The sequence below is a fragment of the Pipra filicauda genome, unplaced genomic scaffold (assembly GCF_003945595.2).
Source record: "Pipra filicauda isolate LSUMZ 115617 unplaced genomic scaffold, ASM394559v2 scaffold10_size6260569_pilon, whole genome shotgun sequence".
NCBI lineage: Eukaryota > Metazoa > Chordata > Aves > Passeriformes > Pipridae > Pipra > Pipra filicauda.
In genome coordinates, this window is record NW_024103541.1 from 1,493,148 (window position 1) to 1,515,843 (window position 22,696).

The window sequence follows — 22,696 nt, forward strand, 5'->3', positions numbered from 1 at the left end:
AAAGAGCTTGGCTGTGGCACAAATCTGTGGTTTGTAAACCTGCATTTTGTCACAACCACCTCTCTTTTACCACCTCAGCAACCAGAGGAGGGAGAAAGGTTTGTACAAGCTGAGTCAATAGCAGGCTCTTCACTATTAACCACTCTTCACTATCGCTCTCCTCTTATTCACACGAAATAAACTCCACACAGCTCCTTCACAGGCCAGACTGGGAGCAGTAATGGTTGGCTGACAAGGATCTGCAAGAGAACTTTCCTTTTTTCAAATCTTGAGTGTGCAATATGCTTGGGAAGGGGAGAATGGCAAGACTCTGCCTCTAGTCATTTCCCAAGAGCCCAAAATACTGGAGGCACAACTGCAATTACCTGCTGCTAAGGCTGCCAGCTCAGCATCAACTAAGCCCTTCCCATGGCTCCGGAGTGAATTCACTGTGGTGGTTTTAGGAACTGGGCAAACAGACCAGGCCCAGCAACTGGATCCTGTCAATACACTTCTCCCAACTTTAAACAACCTCCTTGAGACCTGGGGGAAGAAGGCATCATTAATCTGGAACGAGAAGCATCTGCATGTGGCATTAGCTAGAGCAACCTGCATATACAAGCAAGAGAGAAGACACCTTTTCCCCTGGAGCTAATCCCTGCAAGGGCACCTGCTTTCCCAGCAAAACTTTACACCAGCAGAAACCCAGTACCCACTCAGTTGTTCACAGTTCAGCAATCTAGACAGATGGTCTCTAACTTGTAATTGTAATTTTCTGACACACACAAAATCCACCTGCAGTAGTTTGATCACGTTTTTATACTTAAAGGGCCAAGGCTAGCAAGCAACCCATCTAGCTCCTCTTCCACACAATGAGGAATCCTTCTCAACAGGAATTTGTGGAGCAGCCTCCATACTTTGGGGAGTGACTTACAGCTTCACAGAAACATAAGGCAGAAAATTATGAGCGTGAAAAATAACCAGGGATTTCCTCTCCACGATGGAGTCACCTTGCCTGCCAGCCTATTTCAGTCACACAGACAGAGGAGGGCTCCCTCCCACCATGTCTGGTTTTCCTAACACTGGTTCTGTACCTTTCCCTCCAAACAGAGGTGGCAACTCTGCACACCAGTCTCTTGTGATCAGTCACACTGGAGCAGCCCAAGGAAGCTCTAAACCAGCCTGGCAAGCAAAAGCTTCAGACTGCCAGAGCTGTGGAGGGCAGATCACCAACGTGTCCCAGGTGCCAAGTCACCTAATGCAACTGCTGGTGCAGCAAAGAAGGGAGGAGGAACAGCTCCTCCACATGAAGCAGGAGAGAGAAAGAACCTTTACCACTGTTTCAGCAAGTATGCTTATATCTTCAGGGCAGTTTCTTTTCCACTCAGAGGGCAGAAGGGAGGCAGGATGCACTGCAACTATTCTGCACCACTTTTAATCCAAGTCTCACAAGGTCCTATTTCTGTAGCTCCAGAAAGATGAAGTGGGAAAGAAAATTTAGAAAGGTAAGTCAGAAGGAGAAGGAGTTAAGTCAGGAGAGAGGAATAGTCTTACCTCCTGTCTAGTCTTGGGTTGTTTGCTTTAAGTTGAAGAATTTTTTTTAATTGAACCACTAACACAGTTTGTAGAACATTCTATCTTTGAGCAAAAGTTACCAGCAAGAATCAGAACAGGCTCTTGCTTGTAAGGATATCAGGCAGCAACCTGGCTCCCCTGGGCTTGTGGCACGTGCCTGCCACAGGGACATGTGGCCACCAGGATCAACACAGCTGAAACAGGGACACAGCACAGGGGGGCTCAGCAGGGCCCACTCTGGGCACAGCCACAAGCTGTCACCAAGGAAAGCTGTTCTCTCATTCCTCCTTTGGAAGCTCTGTTCAATGTGCTGTGAGATGAGCTTCCAGACCAGCTCCACACACTAGTTCGGAGCTCAAAGCATACTAAAATTCACTACCCCATTGCCAAATTTTCCTTGTAGTACTGCCTTGCTACTTTATCTGCAAACTAGGAACTAAATACAATATCTGCCTAAATGCCTGGTGACAGAGAACACAGAACATCAATATTTAAACCAATCTAATGCGCCTGACAGAAAGCAACACATTTGTACCAAGTCAATTGATCAGCCAGGTAAGAGCAGCAGGCTTCAGTGATGGATTTAGCCATTCTGTTGGTCTGAAAAGTAATTCCAGATCCTTCTAGATGAAACACACTACAGAATTTAAAAATTGATATTAATCTCATCCTTCCAAAATAATTTTATTTTTTTTTGATCCAGCATCAAAGACTTTCAGGATATGTGTATCATTAACTATGCCAATCAGAAGAGTAGTGAATCTCCAAACCAACTATTTACATTATATGTAGCAAAAAGACATGCATTAAAAATTTCTAAATCAGATCTTGCAAGATCAGGGGAGAAGCAGGGGGTTCCTCCTAATGAGCAGGACTCACACTACGTTTTATACACAGATTAGTTCTAGTGAAGAATTTAGCCATCAGGCACCAAACAGCATTATCTGTACTGGAGTCTGTTAAATGCTCCAACCCAAATACTCTGGACAAATAGGGTCCCTATTGAAAGACTACACTACACAAGGCATGGGCCACCACCAGTCTGAGACCAATCAGGTCTAGAAAACTACATAAAGACTGACATGTGAGGCTCAGCTGCCCACAGTGCAGACAGATCACTTATTGCTCATTACCAACAAAAGAGGACCAGGAAATAGGAAATCTACAGCTCCCCGGAATGGAACATTTATCTCTCTGCGACTCTCCCCTTGCAGACTCCTGGTGCATGTGCACAAACTTGCTTTCAGCAGCAACTTGAAGCTCACTGCATTAAGGAGAAAATTAGCTGTGCAAGTCAAATGAAGAGCGAATGCTTCTTTTCAAGTTTCCTTTTAATCTTTTGATGCTAGATAAAAGGAAAAAATAAGATCCATCTCACAGGTATGCAACTGCTCCAAAAATGAGCACTAAACAGCAGAGATCCAAAACAGGCACAAATATGAAAACAGTATCCATATGCAGCTTAAGCATGTCATCCACAAACACTGAACCTGCCAGCAAGAAAGAAAACATCTTGTGGCAAAGGACCCCTTCCAGCCTTACCTGGGTTCAATCCCCATCTCCCTCCCTGCCAAGTCTCAGGCCTCAACTGAGCAGGACGCACCTCGAGTTACTGCAAGAATGTGGTCACTACTACAGGTTCTGAGACAACTCAAGTACCTGCTGATCAGCTTTCCCAAACATCTCATTCTCAGCTCTTCTATTTGCTACAGAATGGTAACCCTTTCAAATACAGTGACACAACCCTGGAGTGGTCACTCAGCATCAACCCAAGCAAATAACCTTCTGCACAAGGACACCCCTTCATGACTAAAGCCTTAATTCCACATCACAATCCAGCCTGTAGTGTTGGTTAGTCAGCTGCTCTGCCCAGACACTGATACCTATAATGATTCTATTCAAGTCAAATGAGATAGCAGATTTCCTCTGAAAGAACCAAGAGCAGAATACAGGATGTCAAAACAAGCATTGTCTGGAAGCAGAGGGAACATCCTTCTCACACCACTGATCTAGGAAGGGCAAAGGAAACAGCAAGGACAAGAGAAGAAAAAAAATGACCAAAACCAGCATCATCTGTCTAGCATCAAGCTACATTATTTTAAAGAACATAGGCAGCAAAGACTATGATCTCTTTATCCTACATTATTTGCACCAATAACAGATTTTTAGAGGCAGAAGGGGCTCATTAGGTCAGTTAATCTGATATTCCATGTAGTACAGTTCATGAAATCCCAAGCAGTTCCTCCTGCACTGAAACCAATTATTTTCTATGAATAAAGTATTTCTTCTGCAAGAGCATTAGGGCTTAACCTGATTTAAGGTCTTCAAATCAAATAAAGGAAGAAAATCAGAACTAAGAATTCTGACCAACAATTTAGTTTTTGTTACAGATACAGATACTGCATACACCACAGTAAAATGCAGAAGCGCTTTTATCATCTGCCAAAAAGGACATCCCATCTAATTCACATGCAATAGTTTTCAGCTTTCTGAAATGTACAGTGATCTACATACTTTCTAGCAAGGATATGTTTCTCTACAGAGCCAATGTAAGCCCACAGGCGACAGCCTCACTTCTTTCAAGCTATCTTTTATAGCTCCCTAAACAATAAACCAAGCTTCACGTGGCCAAGAGACCACAGGTTGGAAACTGGTGTGCTTCAGCCAAAGTGCAAACCAGCAGAGAGGGCTGGGGTTGTTCTCATATCCATTCCTAGAGCAGTACAAAAAACAGTAACAACCTAAGACTTTTTTTCCCTATTTTCTACTGTGTAAAAGCTTTATACAAAACAGCATCTTTTGGAGATGCCACATTCACGCAATATCAAAGTAACTAGCACAGAAACAAAAAATTCTCATATAAATTCAGATATAATTGACTACAGAAAACTATCCATGTGCTTTTACTTTAAAATCACCAAAACTATTACGAGAAAATACAGATTCAAAAGCTTCAAATAGGGGAAGTGGAAAATCATAAATTTCAATCACACACTCTGACTTCTGTAACAAAAGAGAAAACAAGATTAGTTATCCCCCGCTTACCCATTATTAAAGGTTAGCCTCAAAGGAATGTCTCCCAGAAAAAAATTTCCATAAGAAACAAAATTCAAATGTGAATTAATCCTTATTAACATGCACACAAGTAACACGGGCATGTTATTAAAAGCAGTTGAAGAGCTAAAACTAAAAATAAACTGACATATCTTCCCTGCATTAGCTGTGGTGTTCATCCAAAATTATGTCCCATCTCCGGAGAGCCCACACATGGCACATTGCAGCAGCTGGGGTCAAGCTGAGTTTCTCTGACTTCAATGGCAGCAGGATTTAGCTGTTAATTAAGTACCAGACTTCCCATTGTCCCAACCCTACCACACCTTTCCTGATTAAAAAAGGCAGGTTTTAGAGCATTTTTGTTTTAGTTGTTGCTCAGCCAAGTTTGGCTGTAGAGCCATTTTCTAGCACACATTTGCTTATCGGAATTGCTGCTCTCATTTATCACAAGTGCCCTTCTGATCCCCGGAAAACAACCCCCAGCAACACATTTCATTTCCATCCTCCCAGTTTGAAGATGCCAAACACCTACAACTGCTGATAGTGTGAAGTAAACAGAAGGAAAATAAATAGGCTCAAGGCATCTCCTTGACGTCCCAGAAGTTTTTCCTGGCTCACCTCCCGCCCTGATGAACACCATCTAAGAGTCCTGCCCTTGGCCTCTTTCCTTTGCCTGCACTTACCTCATCCTTATTTAAGAGGGCACACCAGAACCTGTCCTCCTGCCCTGTTCCTCTCAGACTGCCACCTGAGAGTCACCACTGGTTATTTTCCCACAGGGAAAGCAGAATTTATCCCACCCTCATCCTTCCCCTAAGCTCCATCTTTTCCCAGATCAGCAGCTTCTTTCTCCTCCAAGCTCCTGGCTCATGCACACCTGCTCAAATTCCCCAGAGGGCTTTATCCAGGCCTTCTGAACTCCCAGCATCAACCTGCCTGCACAACAACCAGTTCTTTGAGACATGGCCACTTACACAGCTCCTCACACTTTCTCACTCCATGTCTCACCCAACCCAAGCACAGCCTTTGCTCAGCAGTGTCCAAGGGCTGCAGCTGCACAAAGTGAGCCCCTTTGGCTGGGAACATAAAAACAGCAGGACCACCCCAGCCACCCCTTTGTGCCTAGTCCAACAAAACTACATTCATGTTGGACCAAGAATCTTGGAATCATCATTGTGATAAATTTGGATTTTAGGTAAAACACAGAAAACACATAGCCCAAGGAAGTGTGAAGTACCCACAAAGAGCATAAAAGTATGTATTCCAGCAATTCATCCTGGCTGTCCTGTCTAAATCAACTTTACCTTCATTTTATTTCCCTCCCTTATGTTAGCTGAAAGAACTCCGGAGCCCATGAGATCCATGTGACCTAAATGACTTCACTACTACATCATGAGAAACCTGCTTTCCTTAGATGAGAAAGCCAGCAAGCCACCCTCACACCACCTTCCACCTGACTTAGCTTTGTAACAGAGCTACCACCCAGAAAAGTCACCAACTCTTGTTCTTAAGTGTTTGTCCAGCACACTCTGCTACAATTCTCATGCACTACTTCCTCCTGAAAATGGCCACCAGAAAACTCTCTGAAAGATGCCTGAGAGGTGTCAATTACCATCAGCCCCAAATACCTCAGTGATAACACAAAAAAGGATAAACAACTGGGAAAAGACCATGTTAGTACCTAATGCTCAGTTAAGATCTCTCCTTGACTGGGAACCTGAAAGATACTTTCCAAGTTTATTAAGTCTCTAAACTTGTAGTATTTAATTCAGACCTGAAATCCAGCCTATCTCAACTGTCTTAAACAGCTAGAAGTTCTCATGTGGTTCTCAGCAGTTCGCCTTTCGCTTCCAGTTTTCCCAAATATTCCAGCTCTGACCCACTCATTATCACTACTGCCTTAGAGGGAATTGTCTTACCCTGATACCTTGCCTAGGATGATCCTTCTTTTCACACACCCATCCCTCTCCAGCAGTTCTGCACACTGAGGTTTCCTATCTCCACTTACAAAGCACCGGCATTTGGCCTGAGATGTCAGTTCCTGCCTTCCCATCCACCTGTACTGCCAATTCCCATCACACCATCTCTAGTGCAACTTTTCAAACAAGAACCACTGCACTTTTCCCCACACATGCCCTCCTGCTTGGGAAACCTCATTAACTGTGAGCGGGCTTACCAGAACAGGAAATTCCAGAAGGAAACAGATGAAATTGCATGGAGAGAATGGGACCTGGGCAACACAAAGAAAGCAGCAGAGCTCTTTGAAGGCAACCAGAAAGCTCAGATCTTGATGGGGACTGGAGTTACTAGTCTTCCACAAGCAGACCTACTCACATAACTTATTCACATTCCAGCAACATTATACAGGTAGACCTGTAGGTCTCAAAGACGTAAAGGGGCGGAAGGTAGAAGAGGCGGACAATAGACTACCATGAAAGCTACCTATGCAGGCATGGAAGAAAGCTCTAGCCAGATAGACAAAAGAAAACCAAATATTCCAGTCTGTTAGAGCACATACCTACTAAAAACTGCGTGCAGTTCCAGCTTTCCAGACAGCACCCAATCATTGCAAGAGAAATTCCTTATGGAGGTCAAGCAGTTCAGCCATGCACACAACAGCAGCACATCAGTGGCACCCTTCATGCCTCGGGATACAACACTGCAGTGCTCCTCTGAATGTCTCAGAGTTAATCAAGGTACAAAATTATCTTCTCCACGGGCTTAATTTACAAAGCTAGGAGTTGATCTGCCCAAGGATCATTCTGTCCACAGCACTCTAAATGGGTAAGAACATGCACAAATGCATTTATCGGTTTAAGTAATTTGGTGCAACAAGACTTCATCATGAGCAAAGAACATTCCCTCCAAAACTCAGGCACACTTTTTTTATTCCTATGTGAAAGCTAGAGTTGTCTGTATTTATAAAGCTATTACAGAAACTGGGGCATTAACAGGTCTGGCTCCATCACACAACGTTGGTGACAAGTGTACAGCAGTAAAAGCCTGTAACTTTCAGCTTCACACGGCACTGTGTGAAGTGGTGACCCCTTTATTTAAGCTCCCAATAGTGAGACATGGAGTCCTCCTAAACTGTTAAAAGCAGATATTTGTTCCTCATCACTGCACAAGCGCTGATGCCTCCATTTGCAGTGGGATTTCCAATTAGACCCAACACGGCTATGTCACTTGATATTAGTCAAATGGAGAGTCATGGCAATACATGGCAAAATCACTTTTAATGGAACATAGTTCTAAGAGACACACAAAGAACTATGACAATTAGCAGAAAGAGCTGATTTCTAACATACAATTAACAGTAAATGCAGATATTACTCAAACAATACAATTTCCAAATGCACTGAGCAGAAGCAACTGTAGGTTTCCCATTTACTACTACCAGGTTCTCAACCACCAGCTGACTGGCACGAACATTCCTAGCCCTGGCAAGGCTGTACCACCACAGTTCACCTCACAACGCTTCCACAGCCCAGAGATCCTGCCAGCCTTCACACTCCTGCGCATGTCCTGCCATTGGAGCAGCCACAAGAAGTGTGTGGCCAGGCTGGATGGGGCTTTGAGCACCCTGGTCTAGTGGAAGGTGTCCCTGCCAATGGCGGGGGGGTGTTGGAACTGGATGATGTTTAATGTCCCTTCCACCCCAAGCTGTTTATGGGTCTATGGCAGAATGGGGCTCTACTATGTAATATTTCATGGTTTCTGCAAACTTCTCTCCACAAAGCTACTTTTGGAGATGAAAAAGCATTAATAGCCACAAAAATTTTCTTTCTCACACTTAATGCAAGATCCAATCCTACACATTCTTTTCTCTGGCTAAAATCCCAGCTACCCTATAAAAAATTATCTTGCTTTCCATGCTCTGATAACTGGGAGTCTTTGCTCTGATTCTTGAATACTCAAATGTTGCTTTGTTTTAAAGTTTCATGTTTGGCACAAAAGCAATACCAAATGAGGAACACAGCAGGTTTTGCCTAGTTTAAAAAAAAAAGAGATCTCATCTAGAAAGAAAGTAATGAATGATTTGTGGGAGGCAACACTCATTTGGACAAAATCAGAGACTACATGTCTCCACTGTGTTCCCACACCTTCCCTCTTGCATTTAATGATATGGCCACAGACCAGACAACACATGGTATACAAATACATGAGGTAGCTTCATACAAACTCACGCACAGCACACTTCCAGCCACCAGAAATCTGGAGCTCTGAGCGAGTCAAGCACAAAGATAAAACTGTGTTAAGCCCTCGGATAAATTGTCACTAGTACCTTGGGTGACTCCTCTGAAAGTCAACACATATATCTTTGAGACAAACCCAAACTGCTGTCATCACTGGCACCTCAAAAACATTTATATGGTAGTCAATTCATATAGGTACTTCTGACATTGGGACAGTTACCACTTATGTGCTAATCCATTTTGTTAGAAAACAAGTTTTAGGCCTTAACTGTTAACAATGATATGGTGGATGAAACTAGATGATGAGCCCAAAGGCCCCTGCAACCTGAGTTACCCTGTGATCCCATGAGCTGATCCTACTGCCACACAGGAAATGTTACCTTTCACTCCCAAAATGCAACTGCTGCAGAAGGAGGGCTGTCAGAGCCAGAATCAGGTATCTGAAACAGCAAAGTAACCCTGCACCAGACTGCCTAGTCTAGTGGGCTGTTCCTCCAAAAATACATGCACTTAATGCTAAGAAAACACTGGAAGGCTAAAAAAAAAAAAAAAGCTATTATCAGGTATTTTTTAGTCTTATTTTTAAGGAAGAGATCATTTTACTGGTCATCTAACATTCATATATTCTTTCCTGTCCCACAACTTCTGAATTCTTTGGCCACTTTTAGCAAACTTCAACCTAACGTGGTAGGACAAACGAGATAACAAAGATGATATGCTCTTACAAACATAGTAACCAAAAGAGGTTTCATTAAAAGACTTCTGTGTGATGAAAAACACAGCATTAGACACCAGCAAATCTACACAGAAAAAGTCAAGGGAAACGAGGCTTCATAAAAATTCCCTGTTTACAAAATTACTTAATTACAACTAGACAAAATCAGAAGCAACTAGAACCCACTGACAGTGGGACTGACAGTAGGCAGTATTTTCATGGTGAAGTTCAAAAGGCGAGACAAGAATGGCTTTTAAGACAACTTAAAGGAATATCCCATAAAAGACATGGAAGAGTGTGCATACTTTTAGTGGAGAAGCTAACAGAATGGTGTTGGTGGGAGGACCTGAGGGGCTGATGAATATTTCTTTCAGCATCAAGAGGACAACAGAACTCCAGTGAAAAATCTAGAGATTAGCAAAAAAAATCAAGGTACATTTAAATCCACCACTGACACTAACCTTCTGTTCAAGTCATGACAGAGAAAGTGAGGACTGTCCTATACTCACCCTGCTACCTACTAAACACAAAGGGACATGGATCACACATGCATGTGACTGCTAATTCTAATCCAAAGGCAACAAGCACAGCATGAACAGTCTCTGTAAATCACTTTGGGATTTCTGAGGACCAAAACCAGTACGCTGTTCAAAATATTTGTGTTTATCCAAAGTGTTCAAGCAGTTTCAGGCATAGTATCATACCTGTTCTACCACACAGACTGGACTGAAACGAACCTTCCCTATCACTGTGCATAATCCCTATTACTCTATACTGTACATAAACTATTCAAAATCATCACAAGATCTATTCCAAAACCAAATGCCTTGTCCTTATTTATTCATCTCCAAGAGTTTTCCAACGTTCTTGCTGCAGGCAACTTTCACCCAACATGCAGACTAAATTTACTCACAGTCATAATACCCTTCGTTCTTGTGCTAACCTTGCCCTTTAGATCTAATAGTTCTTTCTCCTCCCTGAGGTTCACCCCTCTGATGTATTTATAGACAGCAGTCATATTCCCTGTCAGCCTTCATACTGTAAAATAAACAAGCCAAACTTTTAGTCTCCTCTGGTTAGGGAGGCTCTCCAATCCCCTAAACACTCCACTAGCCCTTCCCTGCACCTGTTCCAGCTGGAATTCCTTCCTTGTAGACAGGCAACTAGAACTGTACAGCACATGCCACAGAGAGCCCGACAAGATACTGTACAATAGCATTAGTACACCCTTATCCCCACGAAAATAAATCCCCAATAATCTGCCTTTTCCACCGATGCATCAGCTGTGACCCTCAGCCTGCAGTCAAGCAACGCACACCAAAGTTTCCTGAGAGCTGGGTGACTGTGTTAGACCTCTGAATAAATCCTGGTGACAAGCACTGAAGTGCTGCAACTGAAACACTACACCAGCATTAAAGGAATAGCTTTATCCTCTCAATTTAGTAACCACAATGGTTCGGTCTGTTGTGTGTTGACCGGTCCCAAATGAGAGCCTGTTTGGCCTTGCAAATGCTGAGGCAGCCACTCTACCAAACAGGCAAGAAAAAATAGATCTAACACAACAAAACAAAAAAAAAAAAGGGAGCAACAGACAACACTTGCTAGTTCCAGGGCTAAAATGCTACAGGAACTTAGTTTGGTCAGAAAATGAAATCAGAGGCTCAAATCTCTACAAGCCAGAAGGATATGGAAGGGAAACTTTTACTTTATATCCCATTTTTCTACTCATCTCTCACCATCCACTAAAGGCCACTAAGGATATCAAGTCAGCCAGACCTTGAATGTGCCACAATTTTGTAAACAAACTTCTGTCCCCTTTATTTCAACGCTGTGTCTCCACTCTTCACACTCTCTTGGGATCCTGTAGGTTCTCACTATTTATATTGGATTTGGTAATATCTTGGCAAACAACTCAAAGACACTGTTGTCTGGTACACTAAGGCTCACAAGCTTTTTGTTTCATGCAACCAGCAGCACATCCACATTGTGCATAAAACAAACAAAGTATTACTACTCCACTACAGTTCTTCCCACTGCAGCCAGAAAAGGACAACCCTTCCTGCTACAATCAGTCATTATTACCTTTCAAGTGTGAAGAAAAAGCCACAGGGAAATTCTAAATGCTGACTTGCTACAGCAGTTAATTTTTTCCCTGCCCTGAATACAAAGGATTGGAGCTAGTACTGCATTTGATCTATCCCAGCTGCTCCCATCTCCTATTCTGCACTGCATCCTCCGTGGCACTCCCCACACTACTGATACCATACAGGTAAGAGCTACACCATAATCCCATCAAATTACCATGCAGTGAGTGTTGAAAGGCAGGTCCAGCTTCTGGAGCCAGGGAAAAACCAAATGATCAGCTGGACTGGGAATTAACATCAATGCTTACAAGAAACTGGATATCCTGGAGCCAAAACTCTGCTCTTTCATAAGTTTAGGGCAGGAAAATCCAGTTATTAGGAGTATGCCAGCACAAAAGCCTAAAAATAAGGATTGGACACGCTCCATAAATGTAGTTCAAACCCAACGAGTCTTTAGTCCTTCCTAAGATAACTCCTCTCCCCACAAGAGGAGACATCAAAAACAGTTTTTGCCAAGATACCTTTTGCAATATGGGCATATACAAGGAATAGCCTCTACTTACAAGTCCAGATCTCAAAGTCACTCTTCCTTCATAGTCCAGTTATCATATCAAAACTAATTTAATTCATTTTTATTTGCAATTTCAGCCTCTGGTAAAGAGGTTTTAAGGGATCAAAGTACTAAATGAATGTACACATTACTGATCTTCATATACCCCCAGCATCACCAGCTAACAGCAGCTGCTGTAAAGGAAACCCTTTACACGTTCCTTTTTCTTCCCCAGATGGTGACGTCCTTTTCCCCCATGCATTAAATACTTAACAAAACACACTTACCAAATTATCATATCAACCCATAACCATGCATGATAATTATTTCTTAAATCACGACTTCTTCCACTGCATTTCAACCAAAATAAACATGGTATAGAGAACAAATGTATGCTTACAGTGAACAACCATTCATCAGCTTAAGTAACTCTAATGGATGTCACTTCAAACTAAGCCTGCACCATCTGTTCTACCCCTCAATTAGCAAAGCAAAAAAAAAATTATTCAATACAGAGTTTAAGAAAGCCAGTTAATTTATGTATGTAAGTTTTATTTCTCTTCAGTTCAGTGAGGCGTGCTCTTTTAATGCTTGATATTCAGAAACAGATCAGAATGGACGGCTGCTTCCTCTAACACTATTAGGAATTCTGTCAGGGGAAATAAAATTTCCCTGCAGTATTTCACCACACCAAAAAATTTCTCTGTAACATCTCACCATACATTTTATTTTTAAGAGCATAATGTCTCTGTAAGTAACAACATCAGCTAAACAAATCACATCTGAAGTCCTGCACACATGAACACAAAGCAAGCTTAAGGACACAGCCCAGCCTGACAGACTGGGTCTACCAGAACAGCAGGAGGCTGTGGATGTGGAAGTGTCCTCAGACATGGGGGTCTGTTAACCATGTCAGTCCCTAAGTCCCCACTCAGAGGCAAAACCCAGTCCTGCAGGCTGCTGGGCACAGAGCCTCACATAGATTAGCTGCACTGGGTAAAAGGGATCATCCCATGCAAGGGTGAGATACTCTCCCTGGAAAGCAAACCCTGTCCAGTGAGAGCAGTGTAGACCCAAAAAAAATCACTCCTTGCCAAAGTGCATGGAAAAAAAAAGTTTCATCCAATTCCTTACTGCAAACCTCCACCCAGTTTCACTTCAAACTGGCCTCTCCTACCACTCTGCAACACAAGAAAACATTGACTAGAATCTCTCTTTAATATGTTGGATCCTGACCTGCTTGAAGGCTGTCACCACCAAATCTCTAAGTCTACTTCACTCCTGGGCGTTTATGGAAAAGCAACTAGCAATAACAAGGGCTATTTCCCATGTAAACCTCAACTCCAACAGCCCAGGCCACATCCCAGGGAAGAAAAACGAGCAAGAGACCTCATCAACATTGCTAGATGGGGACAACAGTACAATACTCTTGTGGAGAAGTGGGTCACTGCCAAACACCCTCGGTTCACCTCTAGGAATATCAGGTTGGTAGAAAATCACTTTAAGATCCTGGACATATTACTTTACCCTTACACCTCGAGAGGAAGCATCAATGGCACATCCTAGTCTGGGTACAGAGAAAGGCACATCAGCCAGAGGTGAGCCAGGAGATCCCGCACACTTAACAGCAACATTACTAAATAGTGCCACAAGCAGCTCAGAGAGAGATTGTTCACCAAGGGATTACCGACATTTCAGCCCTCTCCCTTGCTGCAGGATTGTGAAGCTGGGAGGACATGCTGAAGTCCCTGACACTGTTGTGCTGTTTTGCTTCATGTCTCAAGACAGACAGCTGTGTAGGCCTTAGTTATTGTTCAGAGACTCAAAGCTCAGCAAAATAACTCCCTTTTATGCTTAGCAGGGGAAGAAATGGAGTCAAGCAGAACTACCATCCCGAAACAGCACAGAGCAAGCAAACAAAACACATGAAGAAACAGAACAGAGGCAGGATTCCTCCTTGGTCTGCAGCATCCTAAAATACCTTCCCAGCCCAACCTGGTTGGTGTAACACATGACTCCTACTGCCCACACAAACACAGGCTGTTTGCTCCAAGTAATTGTGCTTCAAAGAGGAGTGAGAGCTCTCAAAGTGAATTCATCTCTCACTCTGCTCTGTTCTTCTGTCTTCCACACACCTATAAATACTGCTGGGAAAACGTAGGCCAGGCAGTGCCTGTTGGGTGCAGTTCAAGAGCGCTCCTGGCAAGCACAAACACTCAAATGGGTTTGCATTGGACCTCAGCGCCTTGCTTCATACAACCATCCTTAGGTTTCCTTGACTTGAAAAGCACCTTGAACTATCCAAGCGCCTTCTGCACCTAAGGCAGCTGCCTGTTAGGAAGCAGGAATCAGTGATCAGGTCACAAGACCATTTATTACAAGAGTTTCAGAGGGCTGAGTGCTATCAGAAGCATGTTAGGTCTCACTATGTTTCACACATGATGTTTTTACAGACTTGGACAGCAACATGGAAAGAGAAGCATCTCTGCCTTCCAACACTCTTTTTTGCTGCATCACTTGAAAAAAAAGATTACATTGTCTCCACTCAGGGTGCTGAGGTCAAGGACTTCACAAAATATTCTCATGTTAAAACAGAAAAAACACACAGAAAAACACCAAAGCCTAAAACCACCAAAGACGGCCATGACTTACACAGCTCAGAATTGCATGCCAATGAAGGGCTTGAGCCCTTCCTGTCAAGGTGTAACAATTTCACCATCAGCTCAAGCTCCTTCTAATTCAAACTGAACTGGTTTACCTTAGAGATATCACTTCTCTTTGGTTCACTGATGATTCCTTGGTGATATCATGTAAGCACAAGTGTATAGTTAGATGAATCCCAGACAAGCAGGGGCCACGAATCAACTGGATGCTGTCCCAAGACAATGGGTCTGTTACACAAACTCGGTCTAATTCTGAGACCACATGCTTTATCACTGAACTGTAAGGAAATTTCAAATCCTGAAGGTGATCTCAATCTTTGTTTTCAGCTGATACTTTTTCAAACTAAGGGACTGAGATGAGAAGAGAAACAGACTACAAATGTAATGTCTTTTTCAGCTGTGACCAAACAACTGCAGTTTATCTCTCCAGATGGCTGTTCTAGGGCAGTGATGCTTGGGCTTTCAAGGTGGACACACTAATCCATGAACTGGATCAGATGACACCAGCCCCCCTGTACTCCCTTCACACCAGGCAGAGCTGAGCATCTGAACCCCACCCCACAAGCAGTCAAGAAGAAAGGGGACAAAAATGCAGATGCAGGCACTAAAAGAAGGAAAGAATTGGCACATGATGGTGCACTAAGGCCTGGCTGGATCCTGAAGCAGATCTCACCACACCACTAACCTCCAGATAGCCAGCTTGCCCCATGCAAGGGCTTCACATCCTCTATTATACTCATTCACTGAGAAAACAGTCTCCAGATATCCGAGACATGTCTCTGTTATGCTTACTAGAACTTATTAATCACAGCAAATGCTATCTATAGAACACATACATTAATGAACAGCCAGCTCAGCAGCATGAGTTCTGGAACAGAGTCACTGCAGTACAAAAGTGCCACCAGTTTGTTACTGGAAAATGAATACCTCAGTGATCATTGTAAGCGTGCAGTTCAACAGACAAAAGACTGGGAAGGGGAGCAAGTTATCTGAAAAGAAATTCTGCAAACTAAGAGTGACTCTGGAATTGAAAAGCACTGCATAGCTCTGTGATCCATATCAGTTAGTAAAAATCCATGCAAAAAGCACATTTTGTAACAATTTCAATTTTACTGTGATAGGGTTACCCTTCCACTGAGAATCATGGAAGTCTGTAAGAGAAAGCCAGTGAGCAAGAAAAACGGGAATAAGAATATGCAATTTCAGAAAATTCTATGTACGCTGTTCACAACAGCAAACTAAAAAGTTCTTCATGTGCTCCAGCAGAATGGATCCTCTATTGAGACCATACTGATTTTGGCGGTTGTGTTTTTAGTGTTTGGGGGTTTTTTTCCCCCAATATGTCAAACAGCTTCTACTACAGCTGCTTGTTGACAAAAATGTAGAGGAAAAAAATGCAGCTGTGCAGAACACATTAACCAACACTCTGCAAACTCACACCACTTCTCAATCCAAATTTCTGTTAAAAATAAATTAATTTGAAGATGTCGAGCTCCAGAGCACTTGCAACCTACACAGCCACCCCCTCCTTCACTTCTCCAGGAGTTCACAAACTTCAGTACAACCTTCAGTTAAGTATCTTCAGGCTCAGCTCTGTAGGAACTTTCACTCTCAGATTTTCCTGGACTTAAGAGGCAGGAACAAAGTCTCCTATTACATCCCATACAATATCTTAAGTACCCCTATTAGACTTGTCCAAGTGCCTCAAGAACAGACCAGGACAGGAGTTTTCTAAGCCCCAGAGGAGAAGCTCTCCCCACTCCCACAGTACTTGCTGTGGTAGGACTTCCTCACTAAGACCTGCAGGGAGATAAAGCAACATAACAGGGATAACAAGGCAGTGGAGTTCCATGTCCTACCAAGTCATTTCTACACTATCACACTCAACAGAAGATACATACACACACATTACCTTTCTTGAGCTAAGTACAATTGATCTATTGTGTCTAAGTTGCCCAGAGAAAATAGGGAAAAAAGTCTGGCAAGATCTAATGACAATGAAAAATACTGCTGTTTATATATGCTTTCTGTAGTTTTATAAACTCTGTTAATATCGCAGGAAATCAACACTGCTAACTACTGGGATGATCTAAGCGTGACACCACGTAACAAGGTACACAAAGAAACCAGGGTATTACAAACTATGAACACCAAATATAAATCCACTTGTGCTTAATACACCATTTACTGAACTCTTACTGCCTTGAGTCCTCAATATCATAGCAGCTACCAAGATGTGGAACAGCAGTGGTGGATTCAGCATAATTACCAGCTTACAGAACAGTCCAACAGCATGTCTACTATACAACTTTCACTTACATCAAGTAACACTTAACATCAAAACTTCTGACAATAATCACATTCCACCTGACAATTCTTACCTTATAATTGCTGGAATTTACCCAAGAAGTGGCCAGTCCATCAACCATTTTATCCAGCATAGTCTGATCGTGTTCAAGGTCAGCTGACTTCTGTTTATCTGAGAAGTAATCGATCAATTCCTGGCCAACCTGAAGTCTCTTTCCAACATCCTTCTGCAGCACCTGCGCCAAGCAGTACTCCATACTGGGCTCCATAGTGTCTCAGAAATACAGCACCAGCAAGAAAGCCAGAGGGCAGCAGGCCCAAAAAATCCCTCTATAAAAGTACGCAGGAGGTCGCCTCTTTCTTCGATGAAGGTTACTGAGGGTCTGGGTTTCAAAGATGTAATTCTGAGAATGGCAACAATGCACCATGTGTGTGTGGACAGCAGCTGGCAGGATATTAAAAGTCCAATTTAAATAACTAGTAATAGATGAAGCAACGAGCAGTGCTGTACTGTTGAGTCTGCAATAAATCCCAATTCAGCAGTCCATTCTGAAAGAAATGAAAAAGAACAGTATTATAGGTTAAATTAAAACTGGAGGAAAAAAAAAAAAAAAGACAAGACTGAAAGCATGTCACAAAATAGGTTATTCATATACAGCTGCCAAGCTGTGGTAAGTCAGATATGAGCAGCATTGTTCTATTTTAAGGAATCAAACAAGGTAGGTCAGGACAAAAACCTTTGGTTATTCTTTAACAACAGCAGTTACCCATCAGTTCCCTAGAAGTTTTAGGGAGAGACAGTAAATTTGTGGCTTAAGTAGCAGCTGATTAGTAATCAATACTACCGCGACTGCCACCATCACCATCTACCCTCAAAGGTGGGGACAAAATTCTTAAAGCAGATCACCACGAAAACTCATCTACTTTAATGAGTGGTCTGGATCCTGTTTTGACTCTTGGCCTTCAGCAATCCATGTAATCAGCTGGTCAGCAAGATACAGCACTGACACTGAGCTCCAGGAATGTAAAACAATCAGTCTTAAAAAACTAGGTGCTCAAGCTGTTTCCACACTGAATTCTGTTATATCCCAACTACAGGTGTACAGGAAACAGCACTAGCACAGTCTAAATGCAGTTCAACCAACAGTGCCTGTGGTGTCCTGAGAACCAAGGCCACACACAAGGATGGCCAGGCCAAACTTTGCTGCCACTCATTCTGAGGTAAACTTTTGGCTTATGCCTAAAAAAATTACTGTAAGTTTAGGGTTTGATTATGTTCCTCAACTCTAGAAACTCTCCTGTCCAAGGACTTCATTAGGGAGGAACCCAGTTGCAGCCCTTTTATTGTCCCTCCATCTGCAGCCAAATGAACCCCTCCAGGCAGCCAGGGAACAGACTGGAGAGCCTGATCTCCACCCTCCCACAGACCAGGGCTCTTGGCATCACCATACTGCTTCCTGAAGCACTCCCTCATCACAGGTTTGCTCTTTCAGGAGGGGGTGATAAAACCCCAGGGTGTCTTTTTGTTTCCTGGCTAATAATACCCAAAGCTAGAAATCTGCCCTACTTTTTCCACCAGCATGAGGAAAGCAGGTCACACTCAGAGCAAGGGAAGAGGCTGTGCAGCAGACACCTGGTTCAATAAACAACTGGAAGGAAGCTGGAGGCACAAGTTCACTAATTGGAAGCACCGGGGCAGCAAATCTAAATACCTTCTGTTTGAGCAAATAAGGCCTTCACAAAAGTCTTAATAAAAACAAAGTAGACCTGACAGCAGATGAGATGCACACAAGAATCCCAGCCTGGAAACAAAAGCATCCCTCACACAGAGTATTTCAGTTCATTATCTCACCTCCATCCTCCTTGGCCAGACTTACATACTGCCACATCTTACCACCACCAAGCACACCATCTAGATTCAGCACTGAGGTCTTAAGCTTCCCTAACCCTACAAGCACAACCACACATGTCCCAGTTGCCCACACTGGCTATGCAGAAGTCACCGGAGAGCAGGTCTCTCCATTCCAGGCAGCCAATTCAAATACCCTGCTGGCTGATGGTGACCAAAACTGGTTCTGTACATCCAGGGAATCACCTCAGCCAACTGCCTGGAAAATCCTACCCTCAGCCAGAAGGGATTGCTTGTGTGTGTAGACTGAACTCTCTCCTCACCAGAAAACCTCACCCCCCAGAGCAGCAAGGAAGCATCAGCTGCAACTGCACACACAGCACCTTGAGCTTTGGGTTAGTGCTGTGATAGTTTATCTGTGACCACTACCCCAGCCTGAACCGTTTCAAGGACATACAAAACTCTCATCATTTTGTTTCAAGTCACTTCAAGAGTGATTTGACGTCAAACTCTAAAACTGACAACATCTCACCCCCACCAATACTCTTAGAGCTATGCCTTTTTTCTATCTAAGAGAAACATTGGTTCCAAACTAGAGGAAAGCATTGCCTTTTTTATTGCTGATGCCACAGTTTCTGACTGGTCAGTTTAGCATCAGCTCTGAAAGAAGTGCTCTTTCCCATCCTCAACCAAAATGGTTCATGACACAGCTCTGACTACCCATGGCAGCACAGGCACAAAAACAGGGCCACTTCAACCAATTGCAGAAGTGCAGTAGACATTTCTGTCCAAGTCTCCCTGTCTGCAGCTCTGAATACTGGTCCCTGCCCTCAAGCACAGGCTGGTCTTGCTCCTTGCTGCAGGCACTCTAGTTATGTGAGGCAGTATTACTCACAGCAGTGTCAGAGTGCCCAACCAAAGGGTTTTCACACAGTAGGGCAGCATTTACCAGACCCCTCACTAGCATGGAACTAGGGGAGAAGTGGCAGGGAAGTGGTGTTTAGCTGCTAACATGTTCTAGCTCAAGCCTTTCAAGTTAGCTGTGCAGTTTGCTTCTGGACTCCAGAAACTGCACACATGTTCAGAAGTGGACTCTTCTGTTAAACTGGATAGAATATGGTGAAGAAAGTCTAATTGCTTTGAAAATGCAAATGTAGAACTTGCTTAAACTCGAAAATTCAGATTACAGAAGGGTGTGAATGAGTGTTAGTTAACACAGAATAGCCATTTTTTATTAACATCACACATAAACAAGTCTTGACACATCCAAGAAACCATTAGCTGGCCATACTGCCATGAGAAAGGAACATTGAAAGTTACAGGTCTTTCTTCTATGTGGTTTTCATTTGAGAGTTGTAAGCCTCTGCCTACAAGCACAGAAACAACCTTTTAAGCAAACTAATGTAAACAAATTTCTCTCCAAATTTTGGATTTTTAAATACATGAAGGAAGACAGAGGATAAAAATCATGATGCACTATAGCAGAACAGATTTGTGTCATAACCTTGAGCACTGTAGTCTAAAGAAGATCCACTATACACTATGGCACCACTATTAAATGCACACATGGGAAAAGAGTCAGAAACACCTTTGAATCCCAGGGAAAACAGGAATAGTAAGCCAAGAGGAAAGGCTGAAGCTAGTGTGCATCTACCAGCCAACAGGTTTTTAAATGGCAATTTTTTACCTAAAAAAGAAAAAAAAAAAAAAAGCTTTTCTACACATGTTAGGAAGTCTGTTGACTCCCCCTCTTCCTCACAGAAGGAAGTGGAAAAAATACCACCTGAGAAAAACAAGGGCCAAACCGACAAAAAAATTAACCTCCCAGGCAAGGAAGCATATGGCTGCTACATCCCATCAAGTTTGAAACCAACTGGGCAAATGCTTCCCACACAACAAGCTTTGAAAAAACACAAAGCCACAACCTGAGCCCCAGTGGTCCATTTCTGTTCCTGCACTTTTCAGATAAGCAATGTTACAAGATACAAAGTTCCCACTGAAGAACAGTCATGCAGAACTCAAAACTAATAACTTAGTGGCACAGGTCCCGTGTTTGGAGCTCCTCCAAGTTTTGAGAAGGGTTGCAAATATAAGCTCCAGAGCAAGGGTTTTCTCCAGTCCTCCTCCTAGACTTGCAGTTTACACTTGAAGGAACAGGCAAGACTACATCTAACAATGTCCATACGTAGACAAAATAATCTAAGAGAAAAAAAACTATTCTCTCATCCCAACTCTGTCACTGCAAAAGAAGTTCCCTGTTTCACTAATAAGACATCAAAATTATGTGCTCAGTCAGAGCCTCTGGCAGTAACACATGAACTTTCCATCAAGAGCTATCCAGTAGAAAGCCACTATAGAGAGGTTTAAGTTTAATACCACATTGGAGCTCAAAATGATGAATTTAAAGGAGAAAGCTGGTAAAGACTGAACAGCCCAAAGTTACTTAGCCTAGATACTACCTTCATAACACCATAAAAGCTGGTACAATTCACAGCAAAGCAACTGGCTCAGCACTTACAATAAGTCAATTCAAATAGTAATATGGAAATACTTATTACCTAAGATGCTGTGGCAACATTAAACTGGATACATAAGCCAGTGAACACTTTTCAGCACCTCGGAGAAACCCCACTTAGCCCAGACTAAGTGAAAGTGCATTATTTGCAATTCTCAAGGAAGACCTTATCTTAGGGTAACTCCACAGGAAATTTTAAATCTTCTTCCTCTTGCAATAAGGAAGGAAACCTGAAGCACGTCAAAAATGCAATACTACTCTCCTGGGGGGTTGCCTGTACCGGGGAGCTCTTCCAATACAGTTGTTTGACTTTAAAATGATAGCCCACTCTCTTCTGCTCTAGTCATCAGGTTATCATCTCTGTCATGTTTTGCTGTCATCTTCATGTGCCAAAAAGTCGGTGCAGTCCATAACCTCCCCAGACAACTGCTCTGACTGCTCCAGACACAAGCCTGCAGAGACAAGCCTCTTGCTGCCACTCACTGAAGAGAAGAGCCAGTGCCACACAATAACCAGCCCTTTCTAGTCATCTTCCTGAAGGGATCTCTCTTCCAGCCAATAAGCTTAATTTGTAAACCACTTCTAAACGTGACCACACTTCTTTGGTGTCTTTTTTTGTGTGTGTACGTGGTTAGCTGTGGCCCAGCAGCTTTTGAAATAACACAGCAACACAATTGTACCAACAAGCCTTCTTTTTCACCGGTCTCAGGACCTAATTGCATAGTCACTTCACTTTAAAATTAGTTCAAGGTATATTAGACAGATATTTCCTTGAACCTTGACTTTCCACAACAAAGAACTCCTCCTCCAAGAGATCTCCACCCTAGCCAACTGCAGCAGGTTTTTTTCAAGTATAAAAACTACCAGGCATCAAAGCTGCAGTAGCTCACCACTACTGACAGGTGGGCAGTATAAATACATAACTAATGCGTTTGCCACCCAAGCCCCCTTGGGCAAGAAGTTCAGAGCTATCAGAACAGCACCTGGAAATCATATGCTGCAAAGACTAAGAGGAAGTCTCATCAGCAAGGAAGTGTCAAACTGCAGCTCTGCAGGAAGGATGGAAGCTCTCAGCCCTCTCTACACTCCTCTATTTTTGCTTCAACAGGCACAGCTATCCCCTGCCCAGAGGGTATTTGGTGTCAGGGATTTACAAAGTATGACAATCACCAAGCACTCAATCAAACCTACTCTCCCCTCAGTGTGCAA

General features: G+C 43.0%; 1 protein-coding gene across 28 annotated transcripts in view; it reads right to left on the reverse strand.

The window, feature by feature from the left end:
* Positions 1-22,696, reverse strand: part of CLASP1 (cytoplasmic linker associated protein 1) — a 174,512-nt gene that overhangs the window by 145,122 nt on the left and 6,694 nt on the right. For all 28 annotated transcript variants that reach the window (XM_027725610.2, XM_039381687.1, XM_039381657.1 and 25 more), the window contains exon 2: positions 17,198-17,672. In XM_027725610.2, the coding sequence (XP_027581411.1) occupies positions 17,198-17,392 (195 nt within the window). In that variant the 5' untranslated portion in view covers positions 17,393-17,672. The remainder of the gene's footprint in view (positions 1-17,197; positions 17,673-22,696) is intronic.